At 47.6% G+C, this 13,792-nt stretch overlaps 1 protein-coding gene across 2 annotated transcripts; it reads right to left on the bottom strand.

Annotated features, from left to right (window-relative positions):
• Positions 1-954: 954 nt before the first annotated feature.
• LOC119108489 (uncharacterized) lies at positions 955-11,873 on the bottom strand. 2 transcript variants are annotated; one of them, XR_005095301.1, is made up of 3 exons: positions 11,718-11,873; positions 11,383-11,518; positions 955-1,088 (listed from the first exon to the last, which is right to left on the bottom strand). XR_005095301.1 is itself a non-coding variant. In XM_037232064.1 (3 exons), exons 1-3 carry the CDS (start codon positions 11,803-11,805, stop codon positions 10,924-10,926), a joined length of 405 nt encoding a protein of 134 aa, XP_037087959.1. In that variant the 5' UTR covers positions 11,806-11,873; the 3' UTR covers positions 10,396-10,923. The 2 variants fall into 2 exon arrangements, 1 of the variants encoding a protein (XP_037087959.1); XM_037232064.1 differs by lacking the exon at positions 955-1,088 and adding an exon at positions 10,396-11,104.
• Positions 11,874-13,792: the final 1,919 nt, after the last annotated feature.

The following is a 13,792-nucleotide window of genomic DNA, read 5'->3' as shown; positions in this document are numbered from 1 at the left end:
TTATCACGCATGCAAATAACCCGTGCACAGATCGAGTGTTTTTTACCCGAGCTCATGAGTTCATTCGGTGTCACTGAATGCAGCTCAACAAGATGCCGACGGGCACAAATTCTCCAGGTCTATAATCACCCTTTAAATGTTGAAATGGGCCACTGATGGAGTTTTGAAAAATAGCGGACAACTAACAAAAAAAAAACACGGTCTTTCGTTAGCTTTTAGTAGGCTCACCAATGTATTTATCCGATTACTCCGATAGACAAAATTTAACTTAACTAACCATTGTGTTATTTTTCTGTTGTTGTTGCAGATCTCATTCGGGATCTGGAAGTCGTATACGTGTGTCAGTTCTGTTCGCGCTTCCATCAGTAAATTGACTTCTTAGACAAAATTTAACTCAACTAACCATTGTGTGATTTTTCTGTCGTGTTGCAGATCTCATTTAGGATCTGAAAGTCGTATACATTTGTCAGTTCTGTTCGCGCTTCCATCAGTAAATTGACTTCCATGCGTTTTGAGCGAAGAATATTGGTAATATGTATCCGACTAGCGGCAGCCCTCACAACCGTTTGATCGGTGTGCGGATGGCCAGAACACCTAAATAGATGACACAATTATGCATAATGGTTCGCCCAGATGTCTTCAGAAATCCCGTCAATGCTGATTCAAAAGTATATTTTCCTGAGCATCAGACCGCTACCGAACAAAACACGCGAGCATGTGGGCAAAAAACTGATACTTGTGTGCAAAAAAACTATTCAAATAGACAATACACCCATACCACAAGACTCGCACTGAAAGCCCGCGCAGCAACAAGAACATTCAATTGCACAAAATGTGCGCACACGCACGAATATTCGGACATCTTTGGTTCGCACTCGAGCAAATGTAGTTCTATCCCAGCCCTGACTAGAGCAGGGGATATTTGTGCGCCGGCAGCGGCACAAGCTTCCCCGTCCACGTAGTGTTTACAGACAAGGCGGGCACAGCAGTCAGGAAATTCCTTCCTCCTGTCTCCCCGAGCCTCGCGGCAGAACAGATTGTTGGCCTTCAGCTTCTTGAAGTCCACCTGCTTTCTCACCGACGGACACCTGTAAAGTAAGTAAGTTAATTATAAAACCCGATAGGCGGGGCCATTAAGTAACTCTCAGCGCGCATGATTTGAAACGTTTGCAAATTTGAACGTTTGTCATACAAATCTTGGCTTACATTAGCATGTTGCGGACTTCACCAACTCTGGACACCAGAAATGACGAAGAACTTGAATAGCATGTCCGGTGGGTTTATACTGGTAACAAGAATTGCACGGTGGCAGGTGGCCAGGTCCCGACCTCGAACTGTTAATTGGTGACTGCATTTAACACTCACTGGAATCTGTCAATGTAAAGAACGCCATCCTCCTTGATGCAGTGACTCTGTTTACAGCCAGAGAATGGGGAGCTCCAGACATCACCGATGTTGTACTTCTTGTCAACCTGGTTGTCATGACATTTGGTGTCGTCACCTGTAGGGAACATCAATAAGTCGAGAGTTAGCCCTCAGGATCCTGCAGTCAAAACATCGGGCATGATTAGTTCAGCTTTGCTTGGTTGGTCATGAAAAACTACCTTGCTGTCATGTTCGTAAACTGACTGCAAGAAAAGGCAAGAGGTATCAACGGGACACATACAGTCACCATGACATCACATTTTTAGATCTTACCTCTGCCCACCGGGAAGCGAAGGTACCTCGGGTACTGTGCACAGCACAGCTGCACACAAACAACAGCGATGACCAGCAGTTTCCACATATTGCTGACTGACAGCCTTGCACTGCAGCTGACCAGAGTCCACGCTCGTCTGCTGTCTGGTCTGACCACCAAACGCTTCTGTATGCAGTCCCCAGCGGCCGGCTCGTTATATATGCGGCACCGGACCGTGACGTCACGGTGCACAGGACCGGTTGAGATTAGCGCGGTTTCCCAGGAGGGAATCCTCTCGAGAGGTGCTGTTTTGGCACGTGCGTGACGCCCGACTTTGGGGGCCTTCACCATGACGCACTTAGTTGAGGTGGGACCGGGATCGGAGCCAGTGTAAAGACCAACCGCTTTGCAGTACTGCAAACGGCCAAGAAAGGACATGGATGGGCCCACAGAAACAAGCGGAGGTGGGACACTTTACCAACCGCTTCTCGGATCCAGAAGGCTGGGAAGTTAGCATTCCACTCGTACATACCTAATGCCGCCGACAGTTGCCTTCGCTCATGGCCCACCGCGGTACGACCCCGCTTTGGCACAACTCGTACATGTATCCAGGCATCATCCATCCATTGTGTGTTCATCAATTTGGTCATGGCGGCGGCGTGCGAATGCTGCTATATCCGAGAGTCAACTGACTGGCGGAATGCGAGGAATATCGCTGATGGAAATATATCTAATCAGCTTTGAAAGAATGGTGTCGGACCTGGACGACCTTGGGCCCTCAAGTTAGCGTGTTTGCAACCGCCATGTCTGCAATAGCACTGACGCTGTTGAGATATTTGCCATGGGAAGGAAACTGAGCGGTACTGGACTATTTTAAGGTTTGTCTCTGCGATTACACTGCAGAAGAGCCTGGTGAGAGCCTTCTGCGTTTTTTTTTGCGAACACCCCCGTTGTCGATTCATGACTTTGTCTTGAGCCTTGAATCTGAGTGCGCATAAAATTCATTCAGAACTTGTCTGACTTTGCTGATAAGTTCTTAAATTTCCTGCAACGTCTCCTGCCAGGATACTAAAAATAGCCCTTGGATTTTACAATACATAGACAGAGGCGTGCTTTCGAGGTGATTTGAAATATGATATTTGGTGGTGACTGAAGGGAAATGGAAAGACTACTGCACTCAGGTGACGGCATGGATTTTTTTCAAAAACAGGTCGGACAGAAAAGCATGTTCACGGTGACGGCATGGATTTTTTCATAAACAAGTCGGACCAAAAAGCATGTTCAACGCTTTGCACGGACCCACAGACATTTTGCGTAACAGTCAAGCCACCACCCGGAGGGCATTGTCCCAGGTGAAGGATAATTTCGCCTGTCTGCTTCCTCATGTGAAAGCAAGATCACGAGGCCCTGTACCCGGCTCACCCTCTTCGGGTAGCTGCCAGCTAACCACTGACCTATGACTGAAAAAAGACATCTGTAGCTGGAATTCGATCCTGGGTCGAGCGACCACAAACCGTTCATCATCGGGTTAGAATTCATAATACTGAAAAAGTATGAGAGCTGAGAGGCTGAGGGTCCTTATTGCATACACCATGCGAAATATCACGCCCATCCCAGCTGTCTGCACCAGAAGGACATTTTATGTTTTTAATGCTGAATGCTTTTAACATCGTAACTTGAACCTGCTGAAACTGTTATCTTGCTCTGCATATTGCAACATGTGCAAACAGACCCGCACAACATACAACAACCAACAACGCACGTCTGTTTCCGATGCCGGTAGTGTGTGTTGGATATCCTGGTACCTTGGGGTCCCTGGGACCTCAGCAGGCCAGTCTTCGACAGCACTGGCATCGTCCCACACTTCAACACGTTCTTGATGGCCGACCGACCTAATCTTTTCCCAGCACCATTGCTGACAGTGCTGGTGCAACACATACGGCCCACACAAAGCTTCGGCCCACTCACCCTGGCCCGCATGTTTCCCATGCGCGTCTGGACAAGATAAGGCCTCACTGGCGCCGAGCGTCTTATCGCTGAATACGATGCCGGGACCTGCCGCTGCGGAATCCTCGCAAGGCCGTCCAAAGGTTGAATACGTGGAATATTTCCGACGAAAACGTCCAGTGTACGTGCTGCTATGCACTAAGCCTGGGAGGAGATGAATTCGTCCCACGTGAATGAGATATCACGCACCTTTACATCAACACCTTGCAATGTGCAGCTGCACAGACCATGCACCACTAACAGACTGATCGACTTAATAAGGGAGCTTAATGCATTCTGGCCGTGGGATTGATTCGGCCGCAGAGCCGGTGACGTACTGGCCCAGTGAGCGCGACGAGAGCTGTTAGCTGCGGCTCGTGACGTCAGTCTGATGACGTCATGCTTTGAGGCTTGACTCGGAACAACTGGCAAATCGTGATCATTGACGCTACAGTTGCGGGGATTTGTGAGACAAAAATAGTTGCAGATGTGGAAAGACCTGGAGACATGGCACTCATTTGAAATTCATCGTCTGGAACAGGCGATTTTTGGAAACTGACTTGACGTGAACTATTCCAGAAGACTAACTTCTCTTCTTGGCAACTCACAGTGGGTGGACGCCAACAACCACTTGCAATCCAGGGGTAAAAGGAGTTGGTGCACAATAGTTGGTATCCTTCCTGGCAAAGAAGATTACACCGAGTTTACATCTGGAGCATATGAGTTATCAACGTTTTATGGCTTTTACAGCAAATAATATTGGTGGAACTAGACCATGGCCGGTTATTTCTATGCGCATGAATAAACATGGAGCTCAAATCAGAGACACCGTCGAGGGGGTGATGCAGGTCTCTTGTTTCCCCATGTCGGCATGCTTTATTTTAGCCACGGAGATGGTTCTTCACAGATTTGTTATCACGGTACAATCATGGGCATTGCCAAAGGGGTAGCGATGGGCGACAACAGGGGCAGAATCGTTCCTGTGATTTGTTGCCCTGAAAGTATTGTTCCTTTTGTTCCGATCGTTTGCTCCTATCAAGAGCGACAATCTAAGCAAGCACTGTTTGTTGCAGACATTATCCAGGCGCACGAAGGCGTACCACAGGTAACCAGGGATAACTCTGTTGGCTGCATCGGGGCCTTAATCAGTTCGATGCTAGTCGATTTGTAACAAAGACGGTACAAAGAGCCTACTATCTGAAATAGTTAGGGCCATGGAAGTTGGGGACGGTTGGGTTGGGTTGGGTTGGGAACGGTTGGGAACGACCCACGTGCAGACAATCCTGTTCTTCTATCTGAGTATCTGGTGGCAGCAGGGCCTATCTTAACATGGTGATTGTGTGGGGATGTGGTTCGGACTTCCGGCCATGACTGAGGACCCTCCACAGCCATGTCCGGGTCTTAGATACTGGCATTTACACAACTGAGAGATAAGGAGTCACCCCGTTGTGGTCAATACAAGGAACTCATACGGTCGAAGCTGATCTTATGTATGCCACCCTCATATGCACGCGGTTACACTTTGTCATAAACACGAAGGTCGTCTAGACGAGATAAATCTGCGAGCGTTAGCGGATGCCTTCACAAGCCTCAGAGAGATGGCTTACATAACCACTGAGTAGGAGGGCAAGAGACATTTGTGGCCATTTTTAATGTTCGAGTGGATGATCGAAAAATGCAAACTTCAAGAAAATGTGTGCTTTTAGTGCTGCTAGGTCAAAACACTGAAATGCTTTTGATGCTCTGTGCACACTGCGATACACTGGCCCGCGTCAAATGTTTGTATGACAGTCAATTAAACTTCTACTCCAGTTCTACTTGAGTTTGTCACCAAAGCTCATCAGATCATTCACGTTGCTGAACGCAGCTCGGCCAAATGCCGACGGACATCAATTCTACAGCTCAATTATCACCCCCTTTAAGGGGGTTAGAAGGGATCAGTGATGTAAGCATTTAAAAGTAGCGGATAAGCGGAAAAAACTTTTGTGTTCATAAGCTCACAAGCTTACTCACCTGGTAGCCTTGAGTAAAATTAACTTCATTAACGGTTGTGTGATTTTTCTCGTTTTGTTGCAGATCTCAGTCAGGATCTCAAAGTTGTATATGCCAGGTTTATTCGCGCTTCCATCAGAACCTTGATTCCCCCGCGTTTCGAGTGAAGGGAGTTAGTAACAATGTATAGGACCGGTGACAGCCCTCACAAACGTTTCATCGGTGTACGGATGACTAAATTGGGGATAATGATTCACCCAGGTGTCACAAGAAGTTCCAATCATCCGGACTCGAAAGTATATTTTCCTGAGCATCAGAGTGGTGCCGAACAAAACTGTCAATCAGCAGGTAACAAAGTGATATGTGTGTGCACAAAGACAATATAAATAGGCAATACACCAATATCACAAGACGCGCATTGAATGCCCTCGCTGCAGTAGGAACGTTTGGTTGCCCCAAATGCGCACACGCGGACGAATATTCAGACATCTTTGGTTCTCACTCTGGTGGGCACAGCAGTCGGAAAATTCCTTCCTCCTGTCTCCCCGAGCCTCACGGCAGAACAGATTGTTGGCCTTCAGCTTCTTGAAGTTCACCCGCTTTCTTGCCGACGGACACCTGTAAAATAAGTGATTAATTATAAAAGACACTAGGCCAGGGCCGTCCACAAACCTTCAGCGCACATGGTTTGAAACGTCAGCGAGCACAAACAGAAATAATACGAATCCTGGTTTACATTAGCATGCTGTGTACTTCACCAAGCCTGGGCGCTGGAAAAGACGAAGCTCTTTAATAGTATGCTCAGTTCGTTTTTTAGGTAAGAAGAATTGCACGGTGCGGGCGGCCGGGTCCCGGCATTCAAATGCTAATTGGTGACTGCATTTGACACTAGCATCTGTCAATGTAAAGAACGCCGTCCTCCTTGATGTAGTGACTCTGTTTACAGCCAGAGAATGGGGAGCTCCAGACATCATCAATGTTGTACGTCTCGTCAACCTGGTTGTCATAGCATTTGACATCGTCACTTGTAGAGAACAAAGATAAGTCGAGAGTTAGCCCTAAGGATTTTGCAATCAAAGCATCATGTACGTGCAATTTAGTTTTGCAGTTTTTTTTTTGTTCGTGAAAAAGTGCCTTGCTCTTATGTTCGTAAGCTGACTGCAAGAAGAGACAAACGGAATCAATGGGATATATAAAGTCACCATGGCATCGCATTGTTAGATCTTACCTCTGCCAACCGGGAAACGAAGGTATCTCGGGTACTGTGCACAGCACAGCTGCACACAAACAGCAGCGATGACTAGCAGTTTCCACATATTGCTGACTGAAAGTCTTGCACTGCAGCTGACCAGAGTCCACTCTTCTCCGTTGTCTGGTCTGGTCACCCAACGCTTCTGCATCCATTCCCCAGCAGCCGGCTGAGGAATGGATGCAGAAGGGCCAGTCGTGAACAGCGCAGTTTTCCGGGAGGAAATCCTCCCGAGAGACACTTTTCTTACACGTGCGTGATGTCTGGCTTTAGAGAGCGGGGTGGGGAGGCGTCACCGTGACGCACCAATTGAGGCCGAGCCGAAATGAGATCTGTTGTAAAGATTAACCGCTCCGTAACACCACAAACCACCAAGAAAGATCAGGGGTCGCTAACAGAAACAAACGAGGGTGGGACGCAGAAGTGCTCTGCAAACTGTTTACCGGATCCAGAAAGCTGAAAAAGTTAACATTCCGGACGTACCTGCATAATGCTGCCGACACTTGCCGCCATGCATGGCCCGCTGTGGTACGGCCCCGCTATGGCACGACTCGCCCATGCATCCCAGCATCATCCATCCATTGTGCGCCCGTAAATATTGATCATGTCAGCATGGTGCGAACGCGGCTCTTTTCCAATGTTAAGTGTCAATATCGCTAATGGAACGTTCTCTCTACAGACGAATTACGCCAGGCCTGAGCGAGCTTGAGACTGTCAAGCCATAACAGATTCACATTCGCCATGTGTACAGTAACACTAACGTTGTCGACCTAGTGGCTTTGCAGAGAACTGGCAGTATTCGAATTGATATGGGGATATCGTCGAAGATGTCTCCGCAGAAAAAAATCCTACTGAGATTTGTGCCTTTTAATCATCATCCTGTTTTGATCCTTTTTGTTTTCGTTTGATGGCTTCATCTCGCGCCTTGAACCTTGATGCACCATGAGCAGTGAATCCGATTGCTTTCAAAGGAAGTCTATCTAACCTTATCTAAGGAAGTACTAGTACTACTACTTCTTATAGTACTACTACTACTACTAGTACTAGTACTACTTATCTAATCTTATCAAAAGAAGTACTTCACCCACCCTAGCTGCCCGCACCAGAAGGATATTTTATGGTGTTTATGCCGAATGCTTTAAAAATTGCGAGTGGAACCTGCTGTAACTGCTTTCTTTTACTTGATCTTACAAACGTGTGCAAACGGACATGTGCAGCACACATCAACAGAAAACGCACAACACTTGCTTCCAATGCCGACATCGTGTGTTCGGTATCCTTGAATCTTAGAGTCCCTGAGACCTGAAAAGGCCTCCCTTCGACAGCACTGCAACAATCTCACATCTCAACACACTGTCGAAATCGGCCGACCTATTATTTTCCAGCATAGCTGCTGACGACGTTGGTGCCACACGCATCAGCATCGACTCACTCACTCTTGCTGTGCTTCTTGCGTGCGTCCAGACAAGATGGGGCCTACTGGCGCCGGACTTCTCATCGCTGACTATGGTGCCGGGGAACGCCGTTGCGGAATCCTTGCAAGGTCGTCTGAAGATCGAATGCGTAGAATGTCATTGCATATGCTGCTATGCACTATGCCTCAAAGCAGATAGCTTTGTCCCATTGGAACGTGATGTTATATGTAGTTGCATCAACGCTTTGCAATGTGCAGCTGCACAGTTTATGTGCTATTAGCGGGCTGGTCGTCTTCATATGGCAGATATACGCATTCCAGCCCTGGGATTTACACGGCCCCGCAGCCGGTGGCGTACTGACGCGGTGAGCGAGACGAGAGCTGTTGGCTGCGGCTCATGACGTCAGGTTGATGACGTCACGCGTTGAGGTCCGACACGGAACGACTGGCAAATCGTGATCAGCGACGGCTCAGTTGCGTGCATTTGTAAGGTATGTAACTATAGATGCAAGGGAGGAAAGATCTGAAGCGATAACACTCATTTGAAATTTCTCGTCTGGTAAGTAGCGCCTCATGGAAGTGGCCTTGATGTGAAATTTCCCATAACACTGACCTTACATCTTGGGAGCATACGACGAGCGAGCGCCAACGGGTGCTTGAAGCATTAGGGTCCTCTATAAATGTGGAATGAGTTACGAATTATGCTTATATAATTCTTCAAACTCGTACGCCCCCCCCCCCCCAACCGAAAAACGGTAGCAAGTACTGATAATGTGCAATAAGAATGATAAGTTAAATTCCCGGAATAACTGCACACCACACAATCATGATGATCATGCGCGCAAAGAACCGAGGCATATAGTGTACGTTTGTCACCAAAGCTTACCAGACAGTTTGTTTTCACCGGGCGCAGTCCGACCAAGTGTCCAGCTGTATTATTATCCTTCAGAGGTTGAAAGGGATCAACGATTAAGATTTATTATAGCAACAGATGGCTGGAAAAGCTTCATCTTCCGGTAGCTTTTTTGCAGTTTTCCGGATTTACTTTACTGACAGCCTTTTCGCTAACTTTGCCTGCCTCTGCCTGCAGCATCGCTCATGCCGACAACTAAGAGCCAAAACTTCTCACATTCCTGTTCTTGAAACCACCGTGAGCTGTTCAGACTTTCAAATATTATACCTACATGTGATCACGCTTGATGTAGTGAACCGTTTTATAACCAATTTCAGTCAAACATCGACTGGGTGTCGTCGAAGAACTGGGGACGGAACATGCTCTTGAGCGGCCCGTGGCTGGCCATAATATGCCTCCAAAAGTCATTTTGACGGGCCAAGTAAAATTTACATTTAGGAAAGTCGCTTGAATTTCAAGCGCAAGCTCTATGAATGCAGTCAAAAACCTCCACGATGGATGTTGTTGTGCCATTAGCACTCTCCCGGATGGCCGGCTGCATACCCTTTGCCCGGGTGGGGTGTCAGTTTGACCCCTGCGATCTCAGTAACTAAGAGAGCTAAAGACACAAAATTCACAGGGTGTATTGACTTGTACGTGAGGTCACTTAGGTCAAATTTTGAGGTTTTTAGGTCATGACCTTTGGGTCAAATGAAGTCAAAAAGTTCCCAATTCCAGGCTGGTCTCCAAGGTGCCCCCAGAACCTAGACAACTGTCTCGAAGCAAAACGTCACATGCTCATTAAAATCAGTGACATTGTTTAACCTTTTGAAGGTCATGGTGATCAAAATCATTCAAGACTGCTCGGAGTTTTGCATTTGAATAAAAGACAAAAATTACACCAGGCAGTTTGTTTACAAAAACATAATGTTGACCTGGGCCATTTTAGGCCAGTGACCTATTATAACCTCTAAGAAGTCTATGGAAGTGCATAATGCTGGTCCTGCTATCAAAAACTTCGAAATGGGCAACAGAAACTATCACATACAGCAAGTCCTAAAGTCAAAGAACAGGTTGGTTTTGACATTGGTCTGACCTTCATACATGACCTTAGGCCAGTGCTGTTTGCTTATTCAATTGTTGTATTGCCTATGAAAGCATCTCAGAGATGTATGGCCTCACCTAACACTCCGGTGTTGTATCAGATTGAACGATTCCCTAGAAATTGATTTCGCTGAAACCATGACCTGACTTTCACCTGCCATAGGTGAGCGACCTTACAAGGTACATCTAAGCTTGTTTTACCAAACGGTCCGCGATTCAATTTGCTACAGCTTTAAGCCGCACTGTTCGGAAACCATTGCGGAAAAACCTTCGAGGGGGTCGATTTGACCCTCATCCGAGCGCGTGTTGAAACCAATCTATCTGAAGATAACGTGACCAGCAGCGACGATGCATTGGTAAAAGCCAAACTGGCCAAGTAGGTGCCAGCAGCTTGTTACACAGGGGGAAAACAACTGTGTAATTTATATTTTATTGTTGCAGATCTCAGTCAGGATCTCAAAGTTCACAATGCACTAAAATCACAAACTTTGCACTGAAAGCCCGCGCGGCAATGAGAACAATGCACTCCACCAAATGTGAGCACACGGATGAACATTCAGGCATTTTTGGTTTGTACTCAAGCAAATGTAGTTTCATCCCATCCCTGACTAGAGCAGGGGATATTTGTGCGCCGGCAGCGGCACAAGCTTCCCGTCCACGTAGTGTTTACAGACAAGGCGTGCACAACAGTCGGGAAACTGCTTCCTTCTGTCTCCCCGAGCCTCGCGGCAGAACAGATTGTTGGCCTTCAGCTTCTTGAAGTCCACCTGCGTTCTCACCGACGGACACCTGTAAAATGAGTGCGTTGAGTGCAAAACCCGATAGGCCAGAACTTTCAAAAACCTGGACAACACGTGGTTTAAAATGTCAGCAAGTGCAAACATATATCGTCCAAATCCCGGTCGACATTACCTTTCTGTGGACTTAACGAAGTCTGGGCTTTTGGAATGACCGAGCTTTTGAAAACCATGTGCAGCGTGTTTATTTAGGTAGTAAGAATTTTACGGTGGCCGGTGTCCAGTTCCCAAATTACTAGCTGCTAATTGGTGACTGCATTTCATACTCACTGGTATCTGTCAATGTAAAGGACGCCGTTGTCCTTGACGCAGTGACTCTGTTTACAGCCAGAGAATGGAGAGCTCCAGACATCGCCGATGTTGTACTTCTTGTCAACCTGGTTGTCATGACATTTGGTGTCATCGCCTGAAGAGAACATGATAAGCCGAGAGTTAGCCCTGAAGATCTCACAGCTAAAACATCGGGCACGCTTAATTTAGCTTTGCAGCTGCTTTGTTCGTGAAAAGCTATTTTGTTGTCATGTTTACGCACTTACTATGAGAACAGGCAGGTGGTATAGATCGCCTTGATAAAGTCGCCATGACATCGCATTGCTAGATCTTACCTCTGCCAACCGGGAAACGAAGGTATCTCGGGTACTGTGCACAGCACAGCTGCACACAAACAGCAGCGATGACCAGCAGTTTCCACATACTACTGACTGACAGTCTTGCACTGCGGCTGACCAGAGTCCACTCTCGTCTGCTGTCTGGTCTGGCCACCAAACGCTTCTGTATGCAGTCCCCAGCGGCCGGCTCGTTATATATGCGGCACCGGACTGTGACGTCACGGTGCACAGGACCGGTCGTGATCAGCGCAGTTTGCCGGGAGGAAATCCTCCCGAGTGGCACTGTTCTGGTACATGTCTGACGCCCGACTTGGGGCGGGGGGGTGGATCGTCAACGTGACGCACCAATTAAATCCCAGTCCAAATGGGATCCTTCGTAGAAACCGACCGCTCCGTAATACCACAGACGGTTAAAAAGGCCCGGGGTGGCTAACAGAAACAAAAGGACGCCGAACGTAGAGATGGTTTTCCAACTGTTGTCGGATCCAGAAGGCTGGGAAAGTTTCATCCCGCTTGTACATACTTAATGCCGCCGGCACGTTCCTCCGCTCATGACCCCCGCGGTACGGCCCCGCTATGGTACAACTCGTCCATGCATCCATACATTATCTATCCATTGCACGCCCGTAAATATTGATCATGTCAGCATGGTGCGAATGCAGCTCCCTCCGAACGTTAGCTGTTAGGCGGAATGGAATATCGCTTATGGAAAGTTATCTCCACAGCCTCGGACGAACGTCGTTAGGCCTAAACGAACTTGAGGTCCTTAAGCCCTAGCAGGCTCACATTGTCACGTGTGTAGTAACATTGGCGTTGCCGACCTAGTGGCTTTTGCAGAGAGATAAATGTACTCAAATTGATGTGAGTATATTCTCTGGTATTACAGCGCGGGGAAATTACTGAGATTTTCGCGTTTTTTGCAGCACTCCGTTTTCGTCCCTGTTAGTTTTCGATTCGTGACTTCATCTTGAGCCTCAAGCATTGGGGTATTTCGGACCTTGAATTCGAATGGCCTCAAAATGACTTCAGAACTTCAATAATTTTCTGATCATATCGTTTTTAAATTGTCTACGAAGTCTTCGTGTCAGGCATCTAAGCTGGCCCCTGGTTGGGGTATGCGCAGGCTCAGCGAACTTCGGAGTGATTTGAAGCATAACATTTGGTGGAGACTGAAAGGAAAGGGGGTGATCACTGCTTTGAGGTGACGACATAACGCTTTTCAAAACCAATTGAGACGTGAAAAATACTGAATTCTTGGCAGGGGTGACAGCAGACTTACAGCACATGCTAACAATACCTTCCCTGCAGTCAGGCCACCTTCCGGAGGGCATTGCCCAAGTTGAATGAACAAGTTCACCTGAGGTCTGCTTGCTCGGGTGAAAAGAAGATCACGTGGCCCTGTACCCGGCTGACCCACTTTGGCTAGCTACCAGCTAACTTTTGCCCTATGACTGGAACAAACAGATCTTTCTCTGGAATTCGATGCCGGGGCCAAGTGACCGCAAGCCGTTCATCATCGCGTTTCAACTCATAATGCTGAAAAACTTGGAGCTAGGAGGCCGAAATTCCTTCTTGCTCACATCTAGCAAAATACTTCGCGCATCATTCCTGCCGGCACGGGAAGCACATTTCCTGTTGTTATTTATGGATGCTTAAAGAATTGCTAAAAACCTGCCGTATCTGTTGCCTAGTACCACATATTGCAAACGTGTGCAAATTGACATACGCAACATACCTGAAGCAAAAAAACGCACATTTGCTTCCGATGCCGGCGAACGTGTGTTGGATACGTTGGTATCTTGGGTTTCTGGGACATCGGCAGGTCTCACTTTGACAGCATTGCCTAAACCCCACATTTCAACACGGTATCGAAACCTGACCGACCTTATCTTTTTCCAGCACCATTGCTGACAGTGCTGGTGCAACACACTCGGCCCACACGCAGCATCGGCCCACTCACCCTGGCTCTCGTGCTTCTTATGTTCGTACAGACAGCATGAGGCCTCACTGGCGCCGGACTTCTCATGGTTGGTGACGGTGGTGCCGGGGACTGCCGCGGCGAAATTCTGGCA

The sequence above is a fragment of the Pollicipes pollicipes genome, unplaced genomic scaffold, assembly GCF_011947565.3.
Source record: "Pollicipes pollicipes isolate AB1234 unplaced genomic scaffold, Ppol_2.1 Scaffold_6686;HRSCAF=7923_pilon_pilon_pilon, whole genome shotgun sequence".
NCBI lineage: Eukaryota > Metazoa > Arthropoda > Thecostraca > Pollicipedomorpha > Pollicipedidae > Pollicipes > Pollicipes pollicipes.
This window is presented reverse-complemented; position numbering and strand designations above follow the sequence as displayed.